The sequence below is a fragment of the Zea mays genome, chromosome 4 (assembly GCF_902167145.1).
Source record: "Zea mays cultivar B73 chromosome 4, Zm-B73-REFERENCE-NAM-5.0, whole genome shotgun sequence".
Lineage (NCBI taxonomy): Eukaryota > Viridiplantae > Streptophyta > Magnoliopsida > Poales > Poaceae > Zea > Zea mays.
In genome coordinates, this window is record NC_050099.1 from 144,132,665 (window position 1) to 144,144,085 (window position 11,421).

The 11,421-nt window shown below is 44.5% G+C and overlaps 1 protein-coding gene across 1 annotated transcript; it reads left to right on the top strand.

Annotated features, from left to right (window-relative positions):
- Positions 1-229: 229 nt before the first annotated feature.
- Positions 230-3,279, top strand: LOC109946042 (receptor kinase-like protein Xa21). Its single transcript, XM_020552634.2, has 2 exons — positions 230-2,443; positions 2,547-3,279. The coding sequence occupies exons 1-2, from the start codon at positions 466-468 to the stop codon at positions 2,921-2,923; spliced, it is 2,355 nt and encodes a 784-aa protein (XP_020408223.2). The 5' UTR covers positions 230-465; the 3' UTR covers positions 2,924-3,279.
- The last annotated feature ends 8,142 nt before the right edge of the window (positions 3,280-11,421 follow it).

An 11,421-nucleotide genomic window follows, 5' to 3' on the forward strand; every position in this document is an offset into this window, starting at 1 on the left:
CTAGCCTGATTGATTGCTTCTTTCCTATTCTTATCCCTCTTTCCTAATCTCAGCCCCTGCTATCTGTGGCTGATTTGCAGCACCTGATTTTAGCCCTCTTTCCTAATCTCAGCCACTTGCCATTGGTGGCTGATTTGCAGCATGCGCTGCTGCCTGCTCTGCGGCCGCGCGCTCGGTTGCTCGCCGGACATCACGCGCGCGCCTGCGCCTAGTGAATGTATTACCGTACATGACATACTTTTTCTGGGAAGCAACCTTTTGGAGGATGTTATTCCTGATTGGCTTACAAACTGTTCTAACTTAGTCCAACTAGATCTCTCTGAAAACAATCTCACCGGTCATATTCCTTCAAACATAGACATTCTAAAAAAGCTAGAATATATAGGCCTTTACTATAATAATCTCACCGGTGTCATCCCACCAACCTTGGGAAACATCTCCACACTAGATGTAGTTGATCTTTCAATGAATCAACTAAGTGGAAGCATTCCTGATGATGTTTGGAAAATATCGAACATAACACAGTTATTTCTACAACAAAATAATCTATCAGGCGGAATCCTAGATACTCTCTCTAAATTATCTTCTCTTGTGATATTAAACTTGCACACCAATATGTTGGGAGGCACATTGCCATCAAACATTGGTGATGTGCTCCCTAATCTGCAAGAACTATACTTAGGAAAGAATAATTTTGTGGGTACAATTCCAAATTCCCTAGGTAATCCTTCGAGTCTTAAAATCATAGATCTATCAATAAACTATTTTAGGGGCAAAATTCCGAACTCTTTTGGAAATCTTTCACATTTGCAGTCTCTAAACCTTGAGGTAAACATGCTTGGATCAAGGGATAGTGAAGGCTTGCAATTCTTTGATGCCCTCGCAAATTGTAGATCTCTCGTTACACTTTCAGTGTCCAATAATCAGCTACATGGTCCTATACCAAACTCGATTGCTAATCTGTCCACTAGTCTTGGACAACTAGTGATGGGTTGGAACAGCCTATCAGGAACAATTCCCCCAACCATTGGAAAACTTAGTGGCTTATATAGATTATCACTACAAAACAATAATCTTACAGGTACCATTGAGGAATGGATCGGAAAGATGACAAATCTACAATTTTTAACACTACAGTCAAACAACTTCATAGGGAAAATTCCACCTTCAATTGGCAATCTTACACAGTTGATAGATATCTTCTCTGTAGCCAAAAACAATTTATCTGGTTTTGTACCATCTAACTTCTGGAATCTTAAAATATCGAAGTTGGACCTTAGCCATAACAATTTCCAAGGGAGCATACCTGTTCAATTTAGTAACTTAGAACTCATCTGGCTAAATCTTTCATCAAACAAATTTAGTGGTGAAATTCCTGGAACTTTAGGACAACTTGAACAAATACAGACCATTCAAATGGACCAAAACATTCTTACTGGAAACATTCCGCCCATATTTAGTCGACTATATAGCTTGAACTTGCTCAATCTTTCCCATAACAATTTATCTGGCCCCATGCCAACTTTTCTAAGTGGTCTAAATCTTAGTAAACTAGATCTATCCTACAACAATTTTCAAGGACAAATACCAAGAACTGGTGTATTCAATAATCCCACAATTGTTTCACTAGATGGCAATCCAGAATTGTGTGGAGGAGCCATGGATTTGCATATGCCTCCGTGCCATGATACTTCAAAAAGAGTAGGTAGATCAAACTTATTGATCAAAATATTGATCCCAATTTTTGGGTTCATGTCACTCGTATTGCTGGCCTACTTTTTACTCCTAGAGAAGAGGACGTCAAGAAGAGAATCTAGATTAGAGCTATCATATTGTGAGCATTTTGAGACAGTTACTTATAACGACTTAGCTCAAGCAACACGGGACTTCTCAGAATCCAACCTAATTGGGAGAGGAAGCTATGGTTCGGTGTACCGAGGGAAGCTAAAGGAAAGCAAAATCGAAGTGGCAGTAAAGGTTTTTGACCTTAAGATGAGAGGAGCAGAAAGAAGCTTCTTGTCAGAATGTGAAGCATTGAGAAGCATTCAACACCGAAATCTTCTTCCCATCATAACTGCTTGCTCAACAGTAGATAATGTAGGAAATGTTTTCAAAGCTTTAATTTATGAGTTCATGCCTAATGGGAGCCTGGACGCATGGCTACATCACAAAGGAGATGAGGAGACCGCAAAATGTCTTGGCTTGACTCAGAGAATAAGCATAGCTATCAATATAGCTGACGCATTGGATTATTTGCACCATGATTGTGGACGACCAACTGTCCATTGCGACTTGAAACCCAGCAATATCCTTCTAGATGATGACATGAATGCTCTTTTGGGAGATTTTGGAATTTCGCGCTTCTATCATGATTCTCAGTCAAAATGGGCAGGTTCAATTAGTTCAATTGGTGTAAAGGGAACAATTGGATATATTCCTCCAGGTACCTATAGTTACTTCAGTTATTCTTTGTTGTTCATAATTTTTCTAGGTAGAAAATAACTTAAAACCCAACAATTAATTTGTGTGCACATTTTCCAATTCAGAGTACGGAGGAGGTGGCCATGCATCAACGTCTGGGGATGTTTATAGTTTTGGGATAGTGTTGCTGGAGATTTTGACGAGCAAAAGGCCAACAGATCCTCTGTTCAAGGATGGCCAGGACATCATCAGCTTTGTGGAGAATAACTTTCCGGATCAAGTCTTTCAAGTCATTGACTCTCACCTCCTAGATGAATGCAGGAACTCAATTCAAGGAAATAATTTGGTACCAGAAAATGAGATCTACCAATGCTTGGTTGACCTTCTGCAATTAGCACTTTCGTGCCTTCGTTCATTACCATCTGAACGATCAAACATGAAGCAAGTAGCCAGCAGAATGCATGCAATCCAAACATCATATCTTCGGTGGAAGAAGAAGTAATAAGAGGAAGGGTGTTCCCTGAATTGTAAAATAACATATATACTTAGACATCCACTCGCATGTATTATTGATTATCATCTAGAAAATACAAGAATAAAACCCTTGCAATAGAAATATGCTAAACATCGTGATAATATCAAAATATGGAAGAAATGTAGGATTCCCAATTTGTTATGGAGACATAGAAATCATAAATTTGCAGTGGAGCGAGTATTCTTTGTAACTGTGGCCGATTTTCTAGATGATGTGGTAGTTTAAAGTTCCCAAGCAAGCTACAATACTACATGTTATTGATGTTGTAAGTTATTAGTAGTCATAATAAAAATGACAAAGATAATGGCCAAATTAGTGGGATAGTATTGCATCTAATTGGTGGAAGTTTATCTATTCTACAATATATCGATGATACTATTATTTTTATAGATCATGACCTAGAAAAGGGTTGAGAATTGATGGTATTTCTTTATGTGTTCTTGGAACCGTCAGGTCACAAAAAATTAAAAGGGTCATGATGTCCATGAGGATGAGTAAATTGAGCTAATTTAAAAAAAATTATAACAATTAAAACCTATTGCATCCTACTTCACTCCTTGTTTTAGAGTGTTTTGCACCCTAAGCATAAGGAAAATAGATCGAGGCCCATTGATAGTTAAGTTTTGGTGTTTGATGATGATCATAACCATTTGGACAAACAATATTTGTTAGTGTTTTATGTTATAGTTCAAAGGATGCAAAATGGCATAGATGAAAGCAAATAGGTCATATCAATGATCAACAACTCAAGGAAGACATGAAAAGACATCATTGAAGACCTTCATATACACACAAGAATCCAAGAAACAAAAATACAAGATGAAATAAACCCAAATAAGGCACATGAACAAATGAAGAAAAACAAACTGCTCAGCCACACCAGACGTGTCCGGTTAGGCACTAGATAAGCCACTAGATATGAGTGATACAATACCTAAGAAGGGCTACTGCAACAGAGTACACCAAATACATAGGTGTATAATGTACTTCACATTAGATAGGGCACTTGATATGACAATCAAAGAAAACTCTAACATGTTTAGAGAATCTACAAGACACCAAACATGTTTGATGCAACACTAGATACCCCACTGGATAGGGTGTCCCAAGCAGTTGCAAAGTGATAAGGAAAAGGCTACAACACAATGGACATGTCTAGTATAATATTGGTCAAAGATCAGATGCCCTTATTCAGATGGTTTGTAATGGCTAGTTCTAACGGCCAGATGATGTGGAGAGGCACCGATATATCTATGACTACAAAGATTTTTTTTGTCTTTTTCATCTGATAGTTTTGAACTTGGGGCCAATAGATATGACGTCAATTGACTATTTGAGATGAGTGGGAGCTAAGAAATAGTGTAAGTAAGTTGAGACTCGATATAGTAGTTGTAGACATTCAAGTGCTCAAAGATCACTCAGAGATTAGCTAGGAATTTGTGAAGTGCTTAGGTTATTTAGCTCACTACTATTACCGCTTGCTCTAGGTTTGGACTTATTGTTAGAAATGAGTATTAGACATAAATTACCATTTGGTGCTTATGTGCACCATTATATTAGTTCTACTAGAGGTGCTTTTAATCTTCAGAGATCACACCAACTGCGTTTGTGGTGTGACCACCACCATGTTTTGGAGGGAACAAGGCCCATAGTGTTTTGGTCTAAGACTCGACAGTGATGACCGTAGAGAGCATATGGGAGAGGCCATGTTTGAGCACCACTTCCATGTGGAGATGGCCCATGGCTATCCATGGAGTTCCCTAACCAGGAGCTTGACCCTCTCATGTGCGCTTCTCACTACCTCGGTAAAAAAATACTATATTTGTTGATGGAAGTTTACATCTAGCACAATTAAACTTCCGCATTTATATTGTGTACCTTGATTGTGTGGTTTACCATCCTAGCTTAGTTGTTGGGCTTGTGGATAGGTTTGAAACTATGTTGCATAACTCTTTTGTGATAGAGATAGCGACACTTAGTCAATACCATAGTTGCACATACGATAGTTTATTTATTACATAGGTTTTAGATAAGAGAAAATAGAGGTCTTAGTTTAGTAAAAAAATAGATTGCCTAATTCACCCTCGCCTTCTTAGATGTCACGATCCTTTTAGTCGATTTAGAGCTAGTGGCTCGATAAGATTGATACTTAGAGAGGGAAGGATGGATACTTGTAGGCCACCTCAATTAAACAACAATAACTTTCCATATTATAGTGCTAGAATGGCTTGCTACCTACAAGTTGTTTGATCTAGGTGTTTATAGAATCACTCATTTATTTTTTCTTGTTTGATGTACTATTATTCTTTTTAAGTTATTGTTTGATTGTATGTGTTGCGTTTAGAAGAAGTGAGGTTCAAGGGATTAGAAGATTAAGTCTTCGAAGACTTTGGACAACAAGTTGTGTCATTGATCACATTTTTCGGTCCTATGCAACCTTTCTTTTCATGTTATCACCAACGCTATGCATAGTTAGGTTTAAATTGATGGGACCTATTAAGTGATGCCTAGTCTTGTTTCCTATGACTTATTTACACCTGAGTTTACTTTATGTTGGGTAGAAATACTACTTGCTGCACTTGGTTTCATGGGGTGATGCTACACATGAAATATTAATCTTGCTTTATTACTCTAGTATATTCTTTGTTTGTACGAGAACACTATGCTTAATTGAAACATGGAGCGACCACCCGAGAAAATCGTACGACCATAAGAACTAATATGTTTCTAATCTTGGCCAATTAATTAGAAAATCTAGTTATGGGTTAACCTTACCAGAAGAACAAGAGGGGAGACATTGCTGGAGTAGAGTCCTACTCTTGGATCGATCAACATTATGGTAGCTTTTTAGCTAAGGGAGCTTTATGCTTTACCTCGTCCTAAAACCTTAGTAGGTTATCATCATGCTACTGAATCTTTGTAAAGGCCTCGTAATGTCCCTAAGAAATCACACCTTGGAAGTGTGGTATTGTTCTTGGGTGCCACAGTGTGGTTGGGTGCAAAGTTCTTTGAACTTTTACGCGACTTATGATTAAAGTGTACAATCTTTACATAGTGTAAAACTGATATATCAGTCGTGCTCATGATCAAGAGCGACTCAAACCCTCACATTATTAAACTATTGGAACTAAACTAAATGGACATGTAGTTTCTTTATTATTGATATTTCAGTTATAATCTTATGGTGGAACTGCCCAGATTAATCCAGCTTAAGCACACGGGTCCCACCCTAAGGGCAATGCCACATTTAAGTTAGATTAAACTATAAGTCTGTCGGATTTAGTCTGATTAACCACTTAAGAAAGATCAATAACCACTTCTCATGAGAAAATGAGACCAGAGAAATACAACAAGTCATAAGAACCATTATTGTAAATAGTAGTACCACATCGGAGTTTTGACATCACGAAAACAATAGTTCATTGTTCATTGCAGTGGAAGAACTAACAACGACAAAAGAGGACTATGGCGAAGCTTGGCCATAGCTACTCCTCATGATCCTCTCCAGCAAAGGTAGCATCCCACTCGAGCGTCCAACCCGGTGACAGGATGGTGGGCCAAGTCACACTATCAACCATTTCTTTAAACGAGGTACCTAAAAAATATGGTGCCACAAGGAAGGTTGAGTATACTAATTAATGGTGACTTCATTCAGTGACTGATAATCTATGCACATCCACAAAGTCTGATCTTTCTTCTTCACAAAAATTGCGGGACAACCCCATGGTGACGAGATAGGCCTCATAAATCCATTGTCAAGCAAATATTGCAATTGGACCTTCAACTCTGCTAACTCATTAAAAGGCAGTGCCAAGTTTTAACTGAACAACAAACTCTACCTCCCTCTCTGGTGGCAATCCTGGCAGATCTTCACAAAATACATCTGGGAATTCCCTTACTTCTCGGATGTTGGCTACTTATTTCACATTAGCCTCAAATACTCTTTCTGTTGTCTTTGTGGGAGTGGGTAATTGAACAAGCAGCTGAGTTTTATCAGGAGTGGCGGTCAACTAATACGCTGCATGGCATTAATAATAGCCTTATGCTGAGACATCCAATTCATGCCAAGTATCACATCTATATCTTGGTTTATCAAAACTACCATGTTAGTGGGGAAATTATACCCAACCAACTCTACTGGCATTTGATACACTATTTCATTAGTGCTCAGTTGACCCTAAGGTTACTGTATTACAAACCCTTCTTTAACATCTTCAATAGGAATTTGATGCTTTATAACAAATACTCTGCTGATGAATGTATGTGATACACTAGATTCAAGAAGAACAATTGCGGGGTAGTTTGCAGCAGAAAACATACCCATCAGCATTGGCTCCCCTTCTAGAATAGCAGTGACTTCAGTATAAAATACATGTCTTGTCTTCTTGTCCACTCTGCCTTTCTGAACATTTGACCTACTCTGATTCTGGCCTTGACTTGTGCTTCCAAGAAAGTTCTGAAAGTTAGAATTATCCTGCCTAGGTAGTGGACATTATTTATAGAAGTGGTCTATTTTCCATAATTAAAACATGGGTAGTTTTTGGCTGCTGGTGCTAGGGAATGAATGCCAGGGGCATTTGGCTGAGGAGGTTTATAAGGTGTTGAAATCGGTCGAACATACACTAGCTGTCGAGCTAGGAAAGAAGGTGGGCAGAAAGCGGAGCGAGATGTGTTGGACAGATGAAACATAATCCTCTATCGCTTTCCTTGCCCTCTTGATGAGCCCTCCCATGACCCTTTCAACAATCTCTTCTTGATGGAAACGGTGTTTTCCTTGGCCAAGATAGCAACACTAACTGTTCGAATGTGAGGTCTATACAGGTAGACATTTTGGATTGAAGCTTAGAGTTTAAACCTCTCATGAAACAATCGTTCTTGTGGTTAGTATTAACTTGCTCTATGGCGTATTGTGATAGATGATTAAATTTCCCCACATATTGCATAGCTGTGTCACTTTCCTCAATTTCAAGAACTCCACTAGCTTCATCTGCAGTATTCCCTTTGGAATGTGATGATCCTCCAAGGCTTATTTAAATTCTTTCCATGTGACCTGATGCGCCTAGAGTTGCACTGCCACAAAGTTGGCCCACCAAGTTCTCGCTGGTCCTTGGAGTTGATGTGCTGCAAATAATGGCTTCTGGATGTCGGTACACAGAATCAACCTAAACTTCTGTTCCATAGCTCGGATCTATTCTTTTGCTTCTAACGGCTCATTAAAACTGGTGGACAATGTGGAATGGGAAAAACCCTAACCCTAATAGGGTCTAGGGTGTTGTATTAATAGGCTTGAGTAAACTGGGCCAGACCAATTACAGAGGGGTAAGATAGTAATTACATGGGGAAAACCCCAAACCCTAAACGGGTATTCTAACAACCCCCCCCCCCCCACAGTCACAACTCTATCCTGTACAGATGTTGAGACTAGAGCGAAAGTCTAAAAATACACTCGACGGTAATCCCTTAGTGAAGATGTCGGCGAACTGCAGCATGGTGGGGACGCTGAGAACCCGAACGTCACCGACGGCGACACGCTCGCGGATGAAGTGCAGGTCGATCTCCATGTGCTTCGTGCGCTGATGCTGCACGGGATTGGTGGAGAGGTAGACTACGCTGACGTTGTCAAAGTAGACGAGGGTGGCACGCTGGATGGGACTGTGGAGTTCGTGGAGGAGCTATCGCAGCCAGGAGGCCTCTGCCACGCCGTTGGCCACGGCGCGGTACTCGGCCTCAACACTGGAGCGAGAGACGATGGACTGCCACTTGGCGACCCAGGAGACGAGGTTGGCGCCCAGGAACACGGCATAACCGGAGGTGGATCGACGCGTGTCTAGATAGCCAGCCCAGTCGGCGTCGGTGTAGACCACGAGTTTCGACATCGGAGTAGGAGGCTATATTTGATAGAGTCGCGAAGGTAGCGCAGGATCCGCTTGAGAATGGTGAGATGAGGCTCCCGCGGGGTGTGCATATGCAGGCACACCTGCTGGACGGCGTAGGCGATGTCAGGCCTGGAGAAGGTGAGGTACTGGAGCATGCCGGTTAGGTTCCGATAGGACGTCGCATCAGCGACCGAGGGTCCGTCGTCCTCTGAGAGCTTCGCCTGAGTGTCGACAGATGTGTAGCAGGGCTTGCAGTCGGACATGCTAGCCCACTCCAGTATGTCGATGGCGTACTAGCGCTGATGAAGGAAGACCCTAGGGCCGGCACTCGGCGATGATGCAAAGGAAGTGGTGGAGGGGCCCCAGGTCCTTCATCGTGAACTTCCGCTGCAGGGCGACGATTATGCGCTGAAAAAGGTCGGCGGTGGATGTCATGAGCACAATGTCGTCGACGTAGAGCGGAAGGAAGACGGTATCATTGCCACGTCGGTAGATGAAGAGGGACGTGTCCGACTTGGCCTCGACGAAGCCGATGGAGGCCAAGTAGGTTTTTGAAGCGACTGTACCAGGCCCGCGGCGCCTGCTTGAGGCTGTAGAGGGAGCGGTTCAGCCGGCTGACCAGATCCGAATGAGCTTCGTCGACAAAGCTGGTGGGCTGGCTGCAGTAGACAGTCTCTGTCAGAGTGCCATGGAGGAAGGCATTCTTGACGTCAAGCTGATGGATCGCCCAGTCCCGGGAGAGGGCGAGGGAGAGGACGGTGCGAACAGTGGCGAACTTGACGATGGGGCTGAAGGTCTCATCATAGTCCACTCCGGGGCGTTGGGTGAAGCCCCGAAGGACCCAACGGGCCTTGTAGCGGTCGAGGGAGCCGTCCGAGGTATGCTTGTGGCGAAATAGCCACTTGCTGGTGACCACGTTGGTGCCTGGTGGACACGGCACCAGGTCCCAAGTGTGGTTGGCCAGGAGGGCCGTGTACTCCTCCTCAATAGCACGTTGCTAGTGTGGGTCGGCGAGAGCGGTGCGAATGGAGGAGTGGACCGGGGAGGCGTCCGGTGGAGTGGTAGTCGTATCAGCTGCTAAGATCAGCCGGTCGACAGGTCGAAGAACACCGGCGGCGCGCCGGGTCACCATCGTTTGGACGTGCCCAAGGTCATGGTGGATGGTGACTGGGTGGTACACGGGTGGCTCCGGGCGGTCTGCCAGAACATTGGGGGTCACAGGCGTGGCCGACTCGCGGCGGTGATAGACGATGGCAGGGTCGGCGAAGCGCACCGGGCTCGTCGATGGGCCCGGGTCAGCAGGTGCCGAGGTAGTGACGTGGCGGCGGTGGTAGTAGATGAGCGGGGGTCGACAAAGCGAGTCATGGGCGTCAATGGGGCCGCGCATGGTGCGAGAGGGGTCGGCGGGGCCGCGTGTGGCGCAGGCGTGATCGACGGGGCCGTGCGTGGCGCAGGAATAGGCGCAAGCGTGGTCGACGGGGCCGCACGTGGCACAGACGTGATCAACGGGGTCGTGCATGGCGTGGGAATAGGCGCGAGCTGCAGCGTCGAGGCCGCACGGGGTGCGGGTAACAGCGCAAGGCGGGGCACCTAGGAGGAGGGGTAGACCGGATCGGACTTGAGCATGGAGTCGAGATCGGTGGGTGGGGAGGGGCCAGCAAGGGGAAACACATCCTCGTTGAAGAGGACGTGACGAGAAATGATGATGCGGTGGGAGGCGAGGTCCAGACAGCGATACCCCTTATGGTTAGAGGAGTAGCCAAGGAAGAGGCAGCGGGTGGAGTGAGGAGAAATCTTATGAGGGGCAGTAGCGGAAGTGTTAGGGTAGCAGGCACAGCCGAACACGCGAAGGTGGTCGTAGGTGGGTTTGTGCCGTACAGGGCATAGTAGGGAGTAGGGTGGCTCACCGCCTTGGAGGGAAGATGGCTGAGGAGGTGGGTGGCGATGTGCAGGGCCTCTGCCCAGTAGCTAGTAGGGAGAGACGCCTGAAAGAGAAGGCAGTGGATCATGTTGGTGGTGGTGCGAATCATGTGCTCTGCCCGACCGTTCTGGGCGGAGGTGTAGGGGCACGAGAGACGCAACTGAATGCCACTGGTGAGGAAGAATGACCGAGAGGCGTGGTTGTCGAACTCGCGGCCATTGTCGCACTACAGTGCACGGACCGGGCGCCGGAACTAGGTGGATACCCAGGTGAAGAAGTGAGTGAGGGTGGTAAACGTGTCAGACTTCAGCAGAAGGGGGAAAGTCCAAAGAAAATGGGAGTAGTCGTCCAGAATGACCAGGTAGTATATGTAGCCGGAGAGGCTAAGGACAGGAGACGTCTAGAGATCACAGTGGACAAGATCAAAGGCATGAACAACCCTAGACATGGAAGTGGAAAAAGGAAGATGGGAGTGACGGCCGAGCTGACAAGCATGACAGAGGCGCTCAGAAGAGCCCCGAGTATAGGATATGTCTGAGTGGCTGGAAAGCTGGGACATGACGTCAGGTCCTGGGTGCCCGAGGCAACGGTGCCAAATGGCAGAGGAGGTGGTGGTAGTAGCAAGAGCATGTGATGTGGTGGTAGTAGTAAGTGTAGGAGATGAGGCT